Source organism: Oncorhynchus gorbuscha, linkage group LG08 (assembly GCF_021184085.1).
Source record: "Oncorhynchus gorbuscha isolate QuinsamMale2020 ecotype Even-year linkage group LG08, OgorEven_v1.0, whole genome shotgun sequence".
Classification (NCBI taxonomy): Eukaryota; Metazoa; Chordata; class Actinopteri; order Salmoniformes; family Salmonidae; genus Oncorhynchus; species Oncorhynchus gorbuscha.
The window spans coordinates 58,100,792-58,121,056 of NC_060180.1; the positions used below are offsets into that span (position 1 = coordinate 58,100,792).

Genomic DNA, 20,265 nt, shown 5'->3' on the forward strand with positions numbered 1-20,265 from the left:
CAGGCCATGGTGATCCCAAGTCATGGTGATCCCAAGTCATGGTGATCCCAGGTCATGGTGATACCAGGACATGGTGATCCCAAGTCATGGTGATCCCAAGTCATGGTGATCCCAAGTCATGGTGATCCCAGTCCATGGTGATCCCAAGTCATGGTGATCCCAGGTCATGGTGATCCCAGGTCATGGTGATCCCAAGTCATGGTGATCCCAGTCCATGGTGATCCCAAGTCAAGGTGATCCCAAGTCATGGTGATCCCAAGTCAAGGTGATCCCAAGTCAAGGTGATCCCAAGTCAAGGTGATCCCAAGAGAACAAATACGAATCAAATAATAATTGCACTATGGCTTTTTCTTTTTCTTTTTCTCATCTTGATTATGATGAGACAAATATTTTATAATATAATAAATAATTGCACAAAGCGACTTACAGTCATTTGCATACATTTTCGTATTTTCTCGAACCCATCTTGATTATGCTCTACCAACTGAGCTACAGAAGGACTTGTAGTATTATAGTACTTGTGTACTGAATAAAGGAACTGTTTTGATAGAGGGGGAAGAGGCAATTTGCTTCTCTCATCAAAGTCTAAGAATACATGGAGCGATAGGATACAAGTCAATAACCATAATCTGAAAGATAGGACTGCATATTGACAGCATCAACTTTCTCTGTTGAAAAATAAGTCAATACAACACTTGAAAAGCTTTTAATCAGTTTTAAAAAATCTCCTTCTTCTCTAAGTTGTGTATACCAACTGGTTTACTGTCTACATTGCAGATGTAACATCAAATTACTAAACTCCTTTTGAAAAACATCTTATCTGGATAACTGATACCCTACACACAGTATAAAATTACCGTTTAGAATGTAAGTCTTCCGTTTGACATTTTACACTCAGCTGTCAAACCATTTATCTCTTTAAGAGTCCAAATGTGGTACCTTGTCATTGGAGTCTGCTGGCTCTCTGTCTCCCTCCATTTGTCGCTCTGTCCGGAAATGACACAGAATGACTATGTTTACTGACAACAGGAATAATATTAAGCAGAAAGCACACCAACTTTGCATATCTGAACTAACATGCAGATACAGTACACTCTCCCTTTCACCCTTTTCAGATGATACTTTTTGCTAGTAAGTCTGACTGCATTTCAAATGAACAGAACAGCCAATCTGAACCAGTCACCATGAAGTTTGCATCGATAGACAAGCAGCAGATAAAGGGGTTTGAGAGAACTATGGGATAATACTACAGATGGAGGGCTCAGGGTTAAGTACCTTGGACCACAGCCTCCTCTACTGGACTGCTCTCCGCCGCTTTCTCTGTGGTGGATGGAGGGACACTCTCCTCCTTCTCCTCCTGTTCCCCAGGCCCTTCTCCTCCAGGCCCCTCATTCCCTTCCTCCCCCAGGTCTCTGGGTCCTGCTCTGGACTGGACTTGGGTATGTTCTTCATCCACTACCTGCATTTACATGTATTATTTAATCAACAAGGTAGCTAGGTGAGGCAACCACATATCACATTCATTCCAAGTAAAACCTTCCTCAGAAATCAGCTAAATCAGTGAAATCAAGTAAGAAAGGTGTGAACATTACAGTAAGAAAGGTGTGAGCATTACAGTAAGAAAGGTGTGAGCATTACAGTAAGAAAGGTGTGAGCATTACAGTAAGAAAGGTGTGAGCATTACAGTAAGAAAGGTGTGAGCATTACAGTAAGAAAGGTGTGAGCATTACAGTAAGAAAGGTGTGAGCATTACAGTAAGAAAGGTGTGAGCATTACAGTAAGAAAGGTGTGAGCATTACAGTAAGAAAGGTGTGAGCATTACAGTAAGAAAGGTGTGAACATTACAGTAAGAAAGGTGTGAGCATTACAGTAAGAAAGGTGTGAGCATTACAGTAAGAAAGGTGTGAGCATTACAGTAAGAAAGGTGTGAGCATTACAGTAAGAAAGGTGTGAGCATTACAGTAAGAAAGGTGTGAGCATTACAGTAAGAAAGGTGTGAGCATTACAGTAAGAAAGGTGTGAGCATTACAGTAAGAAAGACAAGTATCAAGACGTTATTGTTTATTCTACCTGCAGGGCGTCAGTGATCAGCGTAGAGAGTTGGTCCAGGTCTTTAGGACTCAGGTCGTCCACGTCCACGTCGTGTCTGCCCACGTTCTTCAGAACCTTCTGGATGAACACCTCTGTGGAGGAGAGGAAGAGAAGTGGGGATAAGAGGAGGAGAGAAGAGGGATTCGAGAGAAGGGTTATAACTATGGTAGAGTACCTACAGTATATCAATGGTTGTGTCTCAAATGGAGGTATATTCCTATTAACGCACTACTATAGACCAGGGTGCTGGTATCCTGGTATATCGTTTTAGTGCATCTCTGAGAGATGTTCCATCGAAAACATTTCCTGTTTTCATGTGTGTCTCAGCTATTGCCGTTCATGCAGGCAGAAATACTAAATGCACGACACTGGCAGTGACGATTAGCGTTTTGAAAGATCTATATCATGATTGCTGACATGCAAAACATTTTGGGACTGTATCAACAGTGGAATAATAAACCATATTTTGAGTGGATTATTCCTTTAACAACTAATAGCATGCTATACCATTATTTCCAGTGGATGCATACATGACTACTAATGGTGATCATCTGTTCACAGTGAAATAATGAGGAACAACTTGTACAGTAAAAGAGGAAGAAAGCATTTTTAATGAGGCACATACCATCCACTGTACTGAGGGGGTCCTTGGGAGCAGAGGGTTGGCTTGCTCCAGCTGTCTGGAGGAATAGAAGTCTGTCCAGGTTAGGTGTTTGAGATTGAGAGGTCTTTTTAGGCCCAGTACTGTCTATACTGTTGCTGTAGGAGGGGCGTAGGCGAAGGGAGGGCAGGACCGGGCCCTTGGTGGACACCCCGGTCTGAGATGGTACCTGCCCAGACAGGTAGTGTCTGAGAGCAGCCACAAGGAGGTCTCCATCCCCCGTAGAAGATCTGTCCTGGTAGGGAGGCTGGAAGGACGCCAGTGGGGAGAAGTTTGCCTCTCCCTGGGACTTGGGCCAGTAGTAGTCAGAGGAGACCCCAGATGGGTAACGGTCACTCTGTAAGATAATAAATAAACACATTAGAAGTGTATTATAAGGCATCGTAAATGACATTATAAAGCATAATACACATAATTCATAGAAAGCGTTACCAAATAATATATAATGATAATATATACCATTTAGCAGACCCTTTTATCCAAAGTGACTTAAAGTCATGCATGCATAAATTGTAAGTTTGGGTGGTCCCGGGAATCGAACCCACTATCCTGGTATTGAAAGTGCCGTGACCAAATAAATCAAACGTGTTCGTCTTTACTTAGTGCTTCACTTAAATCCCCAGGTAATACACCAGCATCAAATGAAAGGTTAATTGATAATGTTAACAGTAAAATAAGCCTATATGATCTACTATTGAAGTATAGTATAGGGATGCGCCAACAACATTCCAATATCCATCCATCTCCCGTACGTTTGTCTTAAACAAAAGGCAACTCCCCCTTGTTTGCCATCAACCCTATCCTTCATAAATAAAGGGGTACCCTTCCCAACCCCTCAATGCCTGGCCCTCAGCAGGGGTTTGGCCCTCTCATTCAGCTAGGCCATGTTGGTCACCCCCCTGAACAGAAATGACACAGAGCCCATCATGTGGACATTATTAATTAAGGAAGTGAACTCCTGAACCCTCGGTGGGCATTATCTCCCTCATAATAATCAGGCAGGAAACTATCCCTGTGAATGGTCAACCAACAGCCATTCATTCACCAACCTTCAGAAGTGGATAGATAATGATACAGAGTACTAAAGAGGATCCACAGCTCCCGTTGTGTCAGTTTGTGTGTGTGTGTGTGTGTGTGTGTGTGTGTGTGTGTGTGTGTGTGTGTGTGTGTGTGTGTGTGTGTGTGTGTGTGTGTGTGTGTGTGTGTGTGTGTGTGTGTGTGTGTGTGTCTATGTGTGTACATTAGTGTGTTTGTGAGAGTGTGTGTGTGTGTCTATGTGTGTACATTAGTGTGTTTGTGTGTGTGTGTGTCTATGTGTGTACATTAGTGTGTTTGTGTGTTTGTGTGTGTGTGTGTGTCTATGTGTGTGTGTACATGAGTGTGTGTGTGTGTGTGTGTATATAGAGATGTCCATGCATGTAGAAGTAAAACATGGTCCAGCAGCTCATCGCAGGCTAAAGCAGTTGCAAGGAGGGGTCTGGAGGGGCCTGAGGATGGTCAGTGGCCCCCAGGGGCCCTCACCTTACTGGGGCTCTTGGGTCTGGTGGGGGAGGCGGCCTGGGGAAGGAGGCCCAGACGCTGCAGGTAGTTCTGGAGGTTTCTACTGAGCTCCACCTCCACTGGCTTCATCCTCCGGTGTCCTAAGTCCATAGCCTGGGTAGAGGGCCTGGCCCAGACAAGCAAAGTTAGAGAGTAAGAATGAGTGGTGTGGCTGAGTGCGACAGAGACAACGAGAACTAGATAAAGAAAGAGAGAGACAGAAAGAGACACATGATGACACAGAAAGAGAGAGAGAAAGAGAGAATGAGAGAACGAGAGAGAGACAGAAAGAAGACACAGATAGATAACGTGGACTATCCAGAGATAGACTAGACCATTCAGACCTAAACCAGTGGTGGGCAGGGCAGATACTGTAGCTCATCAGTTATCTCATTGCATGTGCCCTCCTGGAGTCTGAAGCATAAATCAATGTCCTATTGAGGTCTGCACTATATGTTTGTTTGTGTGTGTGTGCGTGTGTGTGTGTGTGTGTGTGTGTGTGTGTGTGTGTGTGTGTGTGTGTGTGTGTGTGTGTGTGTGTGTGTGTGTGTGTGTGTGTGTGTGTGTGTGTGTGTGTGTGTGTGTGTGTGTATATACGTACGTGCATGCCTGACTGTCTGCGTCTGTAGGTGTGTGTCCGTGTCACAGGAGGTTGGTGGCACCTTAATTGGGGAGGACGGGCTCCCGGTAATGGCTGGAGCGGAATAAGTGGAATGGTATCAAATACATGGTTCCCATGTGTTTGATGCCATTCCATTTGCTCTGTTCCAGCCGTTATTGTGAGCCACCCTCCCCTCAGCAGCCACCACTGGTCCATGTGTGAATGCACATGTGTAATGGATTGTGCTGCCTGCCAGAACAGTGACCTGGATTTGCTGCTGCTGTAGACAGGGGGGCTGGAGTCCTGTAGCCGTCTGTAGGGGATCTTCCTCAGCGTAGACAGCTCCTTGGACAGGATCTGCTGGGCAGTCTCATCCTCCCAGGTCAAACCTGGAACATAACACATTAACAGAAATAACACTCAGAATGTCAGACTCGAACCAGCTAATATAAATATATTGAGCATGTATTTCATTATGTGACAAACAATGGAAGGAAGAAAAGACAGGTTAGTCTGAGGTGTCTGATAATAAATGTTATATCCTCCCAGTTCAACCCTGCACACAACACATCAAAAGGAACACTCACAATGTATAGAATGACTAGAACAAATGAAGAGTTTCTTTCCAAAACGCTACACTACATATCCATTTTCAGAAATGTTGGTAAATTAGCTTTGTTTAAAGAACAATTATTGGATACATAGCATTTAGCAGAAAAACGCATTTTAATACACACCTAAATCTATTAATTGAAAATCCAAAAACAGTCATATTTTACACAGACATGAAGGTACCCATAAGAAATCAATTCTGGTGAAAAATTGGTGGATAATAGTGTTTTGGAAATAAACTCTTCCAGTGGTTGAACATGTACTATATAGTGCATCATGTGACTAATATCAAAGGGAAACAGAGAAAGAGGTGTTTAAAAATGTTATCCCTGGTGGATAAGGTCAAAGTTCACTAAGATGCAGAGGGGAATGCATATGTGGCTCTCATCATGTAGACTTTAGTCTTGTACACCTACTAACATGCTGAGAGAATACTGCAGGATGAGAAGGACTTTAGGGTGTGTCTCAACAGGAAACCTATTCCCTTTAGGGCTCTGGCCAAAAGTAATGCACTATCAAGGTAATATGGTGCCATTTGGGACACAACCCTAAGTCCTTCTCATCCTGTAATATTCTTCCATCATGTTAGTAGGTGTACAAGGCTAAAGGCGACATGATCAGCCACATATGCATTCCCCTCTGTTTCTTTAACTACAGCGCATTCTGGCAACAGAACTGAGGACGGGTGCCAACACCAGATGGGGTGGCGGAACCAAATATAACCCAGAATATGGCCACGCACACTTGAACAATTCAATAGAGACATTCCACAGATGAGAGGCAGCATCCATGAAATATACAAGCAACACTAGAATGCTTGGCAAATAGCATCTGCAATGACACCATTATCACACGTCACTTTGCACAGTGCATCTTACTGTTTAAAGTGAGCATTTTGGCTAGATATGCTTGGCTTATATAAATCACATTTTTCCAAGAAGGCATGTGAGTCGTTCCACAAAAAGAGTGTCACTTTTAAGTAGAAATTGTACACCATTATTGAATGTTAAAAGCCTGTTATATTAAATGAAGTTCCCTTTAAAGAGGTATTGCCCCTAAAAAAGCAACTTCTTGTTTTGAAAGTGGCCTATATGGCATCCACATGAGACAGAAACATTTATTCTAGTGTCAAAATTGACTATAAAGTGTAAATAGGGTAATTTTGGTCATTTGCGAGAGGATAAGGAAAGAAATGTGCGTCACAGAATGAACGGTACGTTAACAGTTTTTCATGGGTTGGGTTTATTTTAATCCTGCCCACATGCCCACACCTGGCAGCACCCAAGTAATCATCAATTCGGAGCGCAGATACCCTCGACCCAATCGTAATGCTTACGGTCAATTTGGTTTGACATTTGATATCCCCTCGGGGCTAGTTAGGAACCATCAGCAAATTGCACAGCTGGTACTACTAGGACAATATTTTAAAAGTTAAATAGCTCTACATTTCAATGACTTAACAACCTCAAACCAATTATACATTTTTGAAAAATTAAAATTAAAATCTAATCTGATAGTCAAATCAGAGTGTAAAAGCAGGTGAGCTGGTACTACTCTTTTTGGCCATTTTGGGGAATGTTGTGGTGTAAACCTGTTTGGGTTGAGCATAACACAGCAGCCCTGTTATGCATAGATAAACATGCCAGAAATGTTTCAACAATGACATTTTTTTTGTGATGCTTGCATTAAATTGCCACACCCTGTTGCACACAACAAGCTTCAATTCGCTTCAATTCGCTAATTTGTTACAGTCAACTATATTACTTTATTTGGAACTTAGTATATTCTATATATATATATATATATATATATATATATATATATATATATATATATATATATATATATATATATATATATATATATATATATATATATATATATATATATATAAAACATCTATTGTTACGGGTCATCATTCTTAAAAATTGAGGATAATCAGTAAAAACTATCAGTAAAATATCCCAGGGAATAAAAGTATGGATCGATATGGGCACAGTGGTCTGAAATGATCTCTCCGTTTTTACATACTTAGGTATGCAAATGTGCTATCATGGCTACCAGATGAGAGCATCAAGCAATGCAGATCTCTCGGTGGTGGGTGCGTCCCATGATGCTATTGAGCGGAGCACAGAAGGTAGAGGCCAGGGTTCTGGAACCCAGCCAGCCACTAGATCCACCACAGCCTGAGGAGGGAGGAGCAGCGGAACACACTGAACACATAGAACACTCGGAATCCACCATACTGCTGTCTGCTGCTACTGCTTGGCCTGCCTGCCACACACCTCTCAGAGCAGTGCCTGGCTCAGTAAAACACGGAGGACTATCAAACACAGAAAATAACTGTGCTCAATGATGTCTTTAATGGGGGCCCTGATGGCTTTCTGTGTGAGAGGAGAGCACAGGCAGTGTTTTCACAGGAGCAGACGTTATGTGGCACGGCAGCTTGATTAACGGTAACCCCCGCCAAGACATTCACACACAGCTTAGGTTTTCACAACCATCAGGCGAAACGGGTCCATAGCAATGGAACATAAAGAAGAGGTCCGCTTGGTTGGGCATCTGGGGTTAACAGAGATAGAGCTGTGAGAATGAGGGGGTCAGGGTTAGGGTATTAGATGTACAAACTATGGGGCTGATTTAACAGAAATAGTGTTGCAAAATTCCAGTTTCTCCCCAAATGTCCAGCTTTTCCAGAAAATCACGACCAATCATAAGGGATAAGCTGGACATCAAGGAGTCTCAACCAAGAATTCTGGAAAACCTCCGTGTTAAGTTAAAGCCCCATAATGCTGTGCTCCATCAGCAGGGTTTATGTTCTTGTGATGAGGAGAAACAAGAGGCATCTTGGTAGCTTTGAAAATATGGAGGTGTTTCTGTTTTGTTGTTTTATCCGGCCAGCACTTGGAGGGTCAGAGCAGAGGCAGTGGTGGCCGTTATGTTGAATATTCCTAGGCCATTAGTTCTTCATCCCAAATGGCACACTATTCCCTACATTGTTCACTACTTTTGAGCCCATATGGATCTGTCCAAGGGACTGTGCACTGTGTAGGGAATAGGATGCCTTTTGGGATGCAATCTAGGTTTGTGCTGCTCTGCTCATTGTGTTGCTCTGCTGTGCTCTGTTTTGGGATTGAAATGCAGATGCTCTTTGCAGTTTTGTTCCCCTAATGGTTTTTCAGACAGCAAGGATAAATAACCTATTAGCATATTTCATTTCAGCTGGATAGGTTGATAAACCCTCTAAAATGAATCAGCACTGTGCACTATGGAATCTGAATATCATTATGTAGCTTGTCTAGAGCTGATTTCTAGAAATGTATGTGGATTTCCAGGGCTTGCAAGAGGATATTGTATTTGATTTATATAAAACAACTATTATAATTGTTCAATTGTTCAGTAAATATTAAACCTGATGACTTGATGGCTGTGTAAAATAGGATTTAACATCAAAAGTAATGTCTTTCTCCATTTCTGCAATTTTGCTCTGTATGAACATGTCCTTACATTTCTTCTGTCTGTATACATCAATAACATACTGCTGTTGGGAGGATGGAATACACAGCACATATGGTCTATGATACACAGGCATTGATCACCCTCTGGTGGTCATTTATGGTCATTACAGCACTACATGCCAAGCACAGTCTGGGGTGTGAAGTTCATGGCATTCTAGCACATTCTGTAGAAAATCTGCTGTCAGTATACCTTTGTTTGTGGAATAAAAGTCAGTGGATGAATTTTAAGGTTATGCTTAAAGGTTTACGAAATGTGCCTGATATGTTCCACACAAAACCCCAACTACATTAGTTGTGCCAGGACAACAACCTCTCCCTCAATGTGAGCAAGACTAAGGAGCTGATCGTGGACAATAGGAAAAGGAAGGCCGAACAGGCCTCCATTAACATCAATGGGGCTGAAGTGGTGTCCACATCACCAACAAACTATCATGGTCCAAACATACCAAGACAGTCGTGAAGAGGGCACGACAACACCTTTTCCCCCTCAGGAGACTGAAAAGATTTGGCATGGGTCCCTAGATCCTCAAAAGGTTCTACAGCTGCACCATTGACAGCATCCCGACCGGTTGCATCACCGCCTGGTGTGGCAACTGCTCGGCATCTGACCGTAAGGTGCTACAGAGGGTAGTGCGTACGGCCCAGTACATCACTGGGGCCAAGCTTCCTGCCACCCAGGACCTATATAATAGGCGGTGTAAGAGGAAAACCCATAAAATTGTCAGAGACTCCAGTCACCCAAGTTATAGAGTGTTTTCTCTGCTACCACACGGCAAGTGGTACTGGAGCGCCAAGTCTAAGACCAAAAGACTCAGCTTCTACCCCCAAGCCATAAGACTGCCGAACATTGAATAAAATCGCCACCAGACTATTTACATTGACCTCCCCCTTTTTGTACACTGCTGCTACTTGCTGTTTATTATCTATGCATAGTCACTTCACCCCCACCTACAAGTACAAATTAGCTCAACTAATCTGTACCTCCACACACTGACTCGGTACCGGTGCCCCCAGTATATAGCCTCGTTATTGTTATTCTTATTGTGTTACTTTTTATTCTTATTTTTTACTTTAGTCTATTTGGTAAATATTTTCTTAACTCTTCTTGAACTGCACTGTTGGTTAAGGGCTTGTAAGTAAGTATTTCATGGTAAGGTCTACACTTGTTGTATTCGGCGCATGTGACAAATAAAGTTTGATTTTATTTGATTTTTGATTTGATATGTATATACTGTATTCTAGTCAATGCCACTCCGTCATTGCTCGTCCTAATATTTATATATTTCTTAATTTCATTTGTTAATTCCTTTGTTAATTCCATTCATTTCCTTTTAGATTTGTGTGTATTGTTGTGAATTGCTAGATATTACTGCACTGTCGGCGTTAGGAACACAAGCATTTCGCAACAACTGCAATAACATCTGCTGAACATATGAATGCGACCCAAAAAATGGGATTTGATTTGATCACGGGTGTATTCATTCCACCGATTCTGTTGAAAAACCTTTCCTAAACGGAAGCAAACGGAATGAAACGGAGATAGACCTACCTGAATTTGTCCAATAGAAACTAATTTTCCACCCTAATTTACACCCTAGATCAGTGGTCCTGTGTAGCTCAGTTGGTAGAGCATGGCGCTTGTAACGCCAGGGTAGTGGGTTCGATCCCCGGGACCACCCATACGTAGAATGTATGCACACATGACTGTAAGTCGCTTTGGATAAAAGCGTCTGCTAAATGGCATATATTATTATATTATCAGTTAGATGCAGGCAAGAGTGTGCAAGGTGGTATTGAATGTGTCACTGTCTGTCACCTTGATTACTCCAATTTGTCTCTCGATGTGCACCAACGTTGTAAACTTTAGTTTTAAACATAGCAATGTTACATTGAGCTGGGTGATCCAACAGTCATCCAATATGCTGTAATAGAAATAAAGCCATGCTCATAAAAATAAATCTTCCTCCCTCATCTTAAATGGAACGATCGTCAATGAATCAAAGCGTTCAGACCGCAGATTTACCAATGTATGTTCTGGCACTGGCCCAACCCATCGGTTTCTGGACCAATCAGACGGTCCCGAATGTGTTTGCATTCGGTGAAGGTGTCGGGGAGGTACTCAGATCCTGACTCATTGCGGAGAAGAAACAAACATCCGTGAGCGTTGTGTAATGGTTGGCCGGAGCAAGGACTCTGGGTAGCCAGGCAACGTTACATTGACATACACTAATGACTCAGGGGTGGATGATAGTGATGGGAGCAGCAGCAGAAACTGTAGTGGTAGCGTTGGTGTACTGTACTTACCTCTGTGGGTGAGTTTCTGCAGTAGAGTCCTGAAGCGCTGAACCACAGATGGAGACACATCATACGTATACACCTCTGCTACTGGAACGGGTATGGATTGACACCTCCCGAACATTCCATCTGGGGGAAAGAACGACAAAGAGAGTCAGGAACATACTATATAGTATGGTAATATACAGTATATGACATTTATCCAAAGCGACCTACAGTCATGCATGCATACATTTTAGGTATGGGTGGTCCCAGGAATTGAACCCACTACCCTTGCGTAATAAGCCATGCTCTACCTATTGAGCTACAAAAGACCTAAAGTCTGCCTTACAAACAGGAATAATGTTAGGTACCAATGAAAATACTTTGATACAATTCATTATCATGAGTTGCCTTTTTAAAACGCATTGATTTTGATAAAAGCTTCTCACCAAGAAGCACAACATTCTCCCTTCAGTTCCAACCCTGCAGCAGCAGCATTTGTCAGAGATGTAGATATTCTTCAATGGGAGATAATGCTTCTCACTTTAGAGGGGATGCTATCAGCATGATGATAAGCACCAGCTCATCAATATAGAGACGTTATCAGTGAAGGTTCATCTAGCCTTCTGTCCATATCAGCGGGCCTGGGCCCAGTTGCATAAAACATCTGAAATGTTTCCCTTAAGGAATCATTTCCCCATACCTAAGGGAATTGTTTAAGGATGTTGCATGGAGCCCCTCAAATATTTCCTTAGGTAAGGGCATACTTAAGGGTTTTTTACGGTAGTTTGAAGGCATGTATGGCAGAAAGAGTTGCTGGTTACCATGGAGATGGCCTGATTCACTGACTAAAAGTCTCCATCAAAGAGATCTCGCTTTCATTTTGTGAGATAGCAAAATAGAACCGGATAAACAGGATGAACAAATTGCTTCAGAAGATAAACAACCATGTTTACTTTTTCTCAATTTGCTAACTAGCCCGCTAGCTTTGTAGCCATTGATTGTGCACCTTCCATTGTTAAAGTGAAGGAAACTAAGGGAAAAGATAAGGGGAAAATTAACTTAAGGTGTTTTATGCAACTGGGCACTGAGCTCGACAGTGAGCAATGGGCTCTGGGGTGATGCACTCTGTGGAGCAAATACAGCAGGATTCATATATTTCAACAACCCACTATCTAGACAAGATTAGAAAGCCAGCACTTATTGGTGTGTATACATTCCAATTGGCACCCTATTCCCAATATACAGTATAGTGCACTACTTTTGATTAAAGCCCTATGGCAGCCATTTGGGACACAGACATTGTCATAATACTGCACGACAGCATAATGTGAGACAGTAGAGTAACACTGCATTGCAACATCTATGAATTCATCATTGTTTTTAGCTCACAAATATCACTTCCATCGCGGAGTGAGATCCAATTCAAATGGTGCAATGCAGACATGTTGGCAATGGTCCATGTTGGTAAAAGGGACTGGATGCTTTTTTGTTGTTGTGGTTTTTAAAAGCAATTTAGTCCAGGGGAGGTTCATGTCATTTGTAATCGGTTAAATATCAGTATTTGATCAGTCCCTCGTTGTGCTTGGCATATCCAGAATGTGGGCGTGTAGCGTATCTGGCGAATCAAATAGCGCTTGTAGCGATGAAATGGGAAGCTAGCCTGCAACAAGAACAGTGGTAGAAATGCCACGTTCAAAACAACTGGGAATTAGGAAATGTCATTATTCTGACTTCAGTGCATTCAAGATAACTGGGAACTCTATAGCCCCAACTACAGACCTAGACAATATTTGTTTGCTCACTTGATAACAATGTTGTTGTAGCCTAGGTAGAATTATGTTATTGTCTAAAATCGTAGGCCTAATCAATAGGGAAGATTTGCATGCCCAACTGCTGCAGAGTGCTGTCCCTGAGAGATAAGAGACTGAAACCTACTGTATGCACTTAGCACTTCTACTCGTGCAATGACGCATTTTATTGTAGTGTATGTATTGTCAATATTGTGTAATGTATGTTTTGTACGACCAGGAAGACGACTTTCATGTTTTTGACAATTTATGACAAATGCTTTAATCCAGTCTATTTTCACAAAACATAGCATAGAATAATCTACTGTATCCTATCCAAAGTCATTCAGTAAAGCATCAGTTGTATCAGGCTTGCATCTTTGGAGCCCCTTTTCATATATTCTGTTTGCTGTACTGTACTCTAGTTATGGCAGCATTTGAATTATTATTCATAATTACAGTATCGCCGGCCATATTTAAGTCAGGAACAGCTTCTCTCTCATTGTCACGCCCTGACCATAGAGAGCTGTTTATTCTCTATGTTGGTTGGGTCGGGGTGTGATTTAGGGTGGGTTATCTAGGCGATTTGTATTTCTATGATGGCCTGATATGGTTCCCAATCAGAGGCAGCTGTTTATTGTTGTCTCTGATTGGGGATCATATTTAGGCAACCATTTTCCCATTGTGCTTTGTGGGATCTTGTCTAGATATAGTTGCCAGTGAGCATTATTATTTAGCTCCATGTATCGCTTGTTCGTTTTGTTGTTTTGTTCTTTGAAGTTTGCATTTCCAAAATAAAGGATGGAAACATACCACGCTGCATCTTGGTCTACTCCTTATGATGAACGTGACACTCATCCATCTTCGACCTTGTATCTGGAGCTGTGCTTCAGAGCCCGCTCTCTTCCACTTGATTTACGGCGTGGATTACATCAAACAAGAATTTAAAGGTCTTTGTCATGGGAGTGGTTTGCATTATGATTGTGGAGATGCTCGTTGGTTGGAATCTAGAAATGCCTTGTTGGATTGTCCCTGCTGTATTATTTCTGCTTGTAAGTGGCCAAGTGGTCATGTTTTGCTGTGCAACACTGGTCTGTACAGCTGGAGCAACTGTAAACAACTCCCATATTCAATCAATTCAATAGGATGCAACATGACCAATCCATCTATCTATACGATATCACCAATAAATGAATGATCAGGAAGTGGATAAGTGCACTGAATTCTGATTGTCTCGTACAAAAAGAGATGATGCTTCAAACCTAAATAGAAAAAAAGATCTCTGCATTGCACTACACTTCAGGTTTTTCTCCAGTGTGTGGTAGACCAAAGCCATGCACGGCGTCAGTCCATGCAGCTAATCAACTGTGAGTGATGCTACAGCTAATAGAAGGTTCTCTGAGTGGGAGGCTGTGAGTTAATGGACCATGGCGATGCTAGCTGCTGCCAGAGGAGGACGACTTTTATTTCCCATCCAGTTCAGTGTCTGCATCCCAAAGGGCACCCTGTTATTTCTCTATATAGTGCACTACTTTTGACCAGAGCCCAGCCTGGGGTATGGTCAAAAGAAGGGCACTATGTAAGGAAGAGAGCGCCATTTGGTATGTAGACAGTGTTAATAAACATGTCAGATTGTGCCGGGGGAGGCCAGAGTAATCGATCTGGTTGAGTGGTCTGGGAAAAGAGGGACTCTGTATGACTCTAGTCTGGTCAGGGTCTGGTTGGCCCTCAGAGGCTGGCCAGGTAAAATATTTTGTTCCAAGTCATTAGGCTCCAGTGTAGAGATAAGGGTAGCGTCCGAAACGGCACCCTATTTCCTATTCCCTATATAGTACACTACTTTCGATCAGGGCCCATAACGGATGCAGAAATGGGCTCTTTTCTAGCTCCCCTACCCACATCCCACATTAGAGTAGCTTCACTCAACACAACACCAAGCAGCCAGGAAAACAGCTGGAGTCTGCTGCTGTGGTGGCTCTCTATAGTAAATGATTAAACAAATATGTTCGGTTCCTGATGATTTCAGAGGTGGGTTTTGGTAACGGAAGGCTTTCCATGCTAAATAAAAAGCATTACATCTGTGGTCCATTGAAGCATTCTCCCATTAATGAGCAGAGCATCCAAGCAACCACATTCACCACAGAGCTGGCATGACAATTCTCATAACAGAACATTTCATGTGACAGCAAGAGCAGGATCTGAAAAAAAGAATTGTTGCTCTACATAAAGATGGCCTGGGCTATAAGAAGTTTGCCAAGACCCTGAAACTAAGCTGCAGCACGGTGGCCAAGACCATACAGCGGTTTAACTGTACAGGTTCCACTCAGAACAGGCCTCCACATGGTCGACCAAAGAAGTTGAGTGCACGTGCTCAGCATCATATCCAGAGGTTGTCTTTGGGAAATAGACGTATGAGTGCTGCCAGCATTGCTGCAGAGGTTGAAGGGGTGGGGGGTCAGCCTGTCAGTGCTCAGACCATACGCTGTACACTGCATCGTCCCAGAAGGAAGCCTCTTCTAAAGATGATGCACAAGAAAGCCCGCAAACAGTTTGCTGAAGACAAGCAGACTAAGGACATGGATTACTGGAACCATGTCCTGTGGTCTGATGAGACCAATATAAACTTATTTGGTTCAGATGGTGTCAAGCATGTGTGGCAGCAACCAGCTGAGGAGTACAAAGACAAGTGTGTCTTGTCTGCAGTCAAGCGTGGTGGTGGGAGTGTCATGGTCTGGGGCTGCATGAGTGCTGCCGGCACTGGGGAGTTCATTGAGGGAACCATGAATGCCAACATGTACTGTGACATACTGAAGCAGAGCATGATCCCCTCCCTTCGGAGACTGGGCCGCAGGGCAGTATTCCAACATGATAACGACCCCAAACACACCTCCAAGACGACCACTGCCTTGCTAAAGAAGCTGAGGGTAAGCATGACTGGCCAAGCATATCTCCAGACCTAAACCCTATTGAGCATCTGTGGGGCATCCTCAAACGGAAGTGCAAGGTCTCTAACATCCACCAGTGATGTTGTAATGGAGGAGTGGAAGAGGACTCCAGTGGCAACCTGTGAAGCTCTGGTGAACTCCATGCCCAAGAAGGTTAAGGCAGTACTGGAAAATGATGGTGGCCACATAAAATATTGATACTTTGGACCCAATTTGGACATTTTCACTTAGGGGTGAACTCACTTTTGTTGCCAGCGGTTTAGACATTAATGGCTGTGTGTTGAGTTATTTTGAGGGGACAGCAAATTTACACTGTTATACAAGCTGTACACTCACTACTTCACATTGTAGCAAAGTGTAATTTCTTCAGTGTTGTCACATGAAAAGATATACTCAAATATTTACAAAAATGTGAGGGGTGTGCTCACTTTTGTGATATACTGTATACACGCACGCACGCACGCACGCACGCACGCACGCACGCACGCACGCACGCACGCACGCACGCACGCACGCACGCACGCACGCACGCACACACACACACACACACACACACACACACACACACACACACACACACACTTCCGTTCAAAAGCTTAGGGTCACTTAGAAATGTCCTTGTTTTCCATGAAAACATACATGAAATTAGTTGCAAAATGAATAGGAAATATAGTCAAGAAGTTGACAAGGTTAGAAATAATGATTTTTAATTGAAATAATAATTGTGTCCTTCAATCTATGCTTTGTCAAAGAATCAGCCTTGCAGACATTTGTTGAGGTAATCTGATGAGATTTCACCCAATGCTTCCTGAAGCACCTCCCACAAGTTGGATTGGCTTGATGGGCACTTCTTAAGTACCATACGGTCAAGCTGCTCCCACAACAGCTCAATTGGGTTGAGATCTGGTGACTGTGCTGGCCACTGCATTATCGACAGAATACCATCTGACTGCTTCTTCCCTAAATAGTTCTTGCATAGTTGTAGCTGTGCTTTGGGTCATTGTCCTGTTGTAGGAGGAAATTGCCTCTAATTAAGTACATTCCACAGGGTATGACATGGTGTTGCAAAATGGAGTGATAGCCTTCCTTCTTCAAGATCCCTTCTACCCTGTACAAATCTCCCACTTTACCACCACCAAGCACCCCCAGACCATCACATTGCCTCCACCATGACAGATGGCGTCAAGCACTCCTCCAGCATCTTTTCATTTTTTCTGCGTCTCATGAATGTTCTTCTTTGTGATCCGAACACCTCAAACTTAGATTTGTCTGTCCATAACACTTTTTTTCCAATCTTCCTCTGTCCAGTGTCTGTGTCATTTTGCACATCTTAATCTTTTATTTTTATTGGCCAGTCTGAGACATGGCTTTTTCTTTGCAACTCTGCCTAGAAGGCCAGCATCCCGGAGTCGCCTCTTCACTGTTGATGTTGAGACTGGTTTTGCGGGTACTATTTAATGAAGCTGCCAGTTGAGGACTTGTGAGGCGTCTGTTTCTCAAACTAGACACTCTAATGTACCTGTCCTCTTGCTCAGTTGTGCACCGGGGCCTCCCACTCCTCTTTCTATTCTGGTTAGGGCCAGTTTGCGCTGTTCTGTTTTTTATGTATTTTTTATTTCACCTTTATTTAACCAGGTAGGCTAGTTGAGAACAAGTTCTCATTTGCAACTGCGACCTGGCCAAGATAAAGCATAGCAGTGTGAACAGACAACACAGAGTTACACATGGAGTAAACAATTAACAAGTCAATAACACAGTAGAAAAAAATGGGCAGTCTATATACAATGTGTGCAAAAGGCATGAGGAGGTAGGCGAATAATAAATTTAGCAGATTAACACTGGAGTGATAAATGATCAGATGGTCATGTACAGGTAGAGATATTGGTGTGCAAAAGAGCAGAAAAGTAAATAAATAAAAAACAGTGTAAAAACAGTATGGGAATGAGGTAGGTGAAAATGGGTGGGCTATTTACCAATAGACTATGTACAGCTGCAGCGATCGGTTAGCTGCTCAGATAGCTGATGTTTGAAGTTGGTGAGGGAGATAAAAAGTCTCCAACTTCAGTGATTTTTGCAATGAGGTGTTGGCTTTAGGGATGATCAGTGAGATACACCTGCTGGAGCGCGTGCTACGGATGGGTGTTGCCATCGTGACCAGTGAACTGAGATAAGGCGGAGCTTTACCTAGCATGGACTTGTAGATGACCTGGAGCCAGTGGGTCTGGCGACGAATATGTAGTGAGGGCCAGCTGACTAGAGCATACAAGTCGCAGTGGTGGGTGGTATAAGGTGCTTTAGTGACAAAACGGATGGCACTGTGATAGACTGCATCCAGTTTGCTGAGTAGAGTGTTGGAAGCCATTTTGTAGATGACATCGCCGAAGTCGAGGATCGGTAGGATAGTCAGTTTTACTAGGGTAAGCTTGGCGGCGTGAGTGAAGGAGGCTTTGTTGCGGAATAGAAAGCCGACTCTTGATTTGATTTTCGATTGGAGATGTTTGATGTGAGTCTGGAAGGAGAGTTTGCAGTCTAGCCAGACACCTAGGTACTTATAGATGCCCACATATTCAAGGTCGGAACCATCCAGGGTGGTGATGCTAGTCGGGCATGCGGGTGCAGGCAGCGATCGGTTGAAAAGCATGCATTTGGTTTTACTCCCGTTTAAGAGCAGTTGGAAGCCACGGAAGGAATGCTTTATGGCATTGAAGCTCGTTTGGAGGTTAGATAGCACAGTGTCCAATGACGGGCCGAGAGTATATAGAATGGTGTCGTCTGCGTAGAGGTGGATCAGGGAATCGCCCGCAGCAAGAGCAACATCATTGATATATACAGAGAAAAGAGTCGGCCCGAGAATTGAACCCTGTGGCACCCCCATAGAGACTGCCAGAGGACCGGACAGCATGCCCTCCGATTTGACACACTGAACTCTGTCTGCAAAGTAATTGGTGAACCAGGCAAGGCAGTCATCCGAAAAACCGAGGCTATTGAGTCTGCCGATAACAATATGGTGATTGACAGAGTCGAAAGCCTTGGCGAGGTCGATGAAGACGGCTGCACAGTACTGTCTTTTATCGATGGCGGTTATGATATCGTTTAGTACCTTGAGTGTGGCTGAGGTGCACCCGTGACCGGCTCGGAAACCAGATTGCACAGCGGAGAAGGTACGGTGGGATTCGAGATGGTCAGTGACCTGTTTGTTGACTTGGCTTTCGAAGACCTTAGATAGGCAGGGCAGGATGGATATAGGTCTATAACAGTTTGGGTCCAGGGTGTCTCCCCCTTTGAAGAAGGGGATGACTGCGGCAGCTTTCCAATCCTTGGGGATCTCAGACGATATGAAAGAGAGGTTGAACAGGCTGGTAATATTTGTGTTCAATTTACCTGCTGGCGAGTAAGAAGACCCTCCAACCATTGACTCTTGCTTGCCGTTTTCAAGGTATTGTTAAATAAACATGAACTATTTGGTTGTAATATCATCACCTCTTGAAAAGCATAGTCAGAACTATACATTTCCGATTATTCTATGTATGACAAATGCGCACATTTAGCTCTATTTTTTTTATTTCACCTTTATTTAACCAGGTAGGCTAGTTGAGAAGAAGTTCTCATTTGCAACTGCGACCTGGCCACGATAAAGCACAGCAGTGTGACCAGACAACACAGAGTTACACATGGAGTAAACAATTAACAAGTCAATAACACAATAGAAAATATATATATATATATATATATCTATATACATTGTGTGCAAAATGTGCAAAACTCATCAGAGTTGTACAGCAAGTAACTGCGGAGCACGTGGGGATGTGTGTTACTGTTCCACTGGATGTCATAAGGTGAATGCACCAATTTGTAAGTCGCTCTGGATAAGAGCGTCTGCTAAATGACTTAAATGTAAAATGTAATGGTAATAGGGGTTGCGACAATGGCTGCAGATAGTTTCAGAAATAGAGGGTCTAGATTGTCAAGCCCAGCTGATTTGTACGGGTCCAGGTTTTGCAGCTCTTTCAGAACATCTGCTATCTGGATTTGGGTAAAGGAGAACCTGGAGAGGCTTGGGCGAGGAGCTGCGGGGGGGCGGAGCTGTTGGCCGAGGTTGGAGTAGCCAGGCGGAAGGCATGGCCAGCCGTTGAGAAGTACTTATTGAAGTTTTCGATAATCATGGATTTATCGGTGGAGACCGTGTTACCTAGCCTCAGTGCAGTGGGCAGCTGGGAGGAGGTGCTCTTGT

General features: G+C 43.2%; 1 protein-coding gene across 1 annotated transcript in view; it reads right to left on the reverse strand.

Annotated features, from left to right (window-relative positions):
• The window catches only part of LOC124041902 (receptor-type tyrosine-protein phosphatase N2-like), a 162,683-nt gene that overhangs the window by 121,081 nt on the left and 21,337 nt on the right, over positions 1–20,265 (reverse strand). The window contains exons 3-9 of the mRNA XM_046360034.1: positions 11,327–11,446; positions 5,158–5,281; positions 4,274–4,418; positions 2,717–3,089; positions 2,071–2,183; positions 1,276–1,459; positions 940–986 (exon numbers count right to left, since the gene is read on the reverse strand). Coding sequence (XP_046215990.1) covers positions 940–986; positions 1,276–1,459; positions 2,071–2,183; positions 2,717–3,089; positions 4,274–4,418; positions 5,158–5,281; positions 11,327–11,446 — 1,106 coding nt within the window. The remainder of the gene's footprint in view (positions 1–939; positions 987–1,275; positions 1,460–2,070; positions 2,184–2,716; positions 3,090–4,273; positions 4,419–5,157; positions 5,282–11,326; positions 11,447–20,265) is intronic.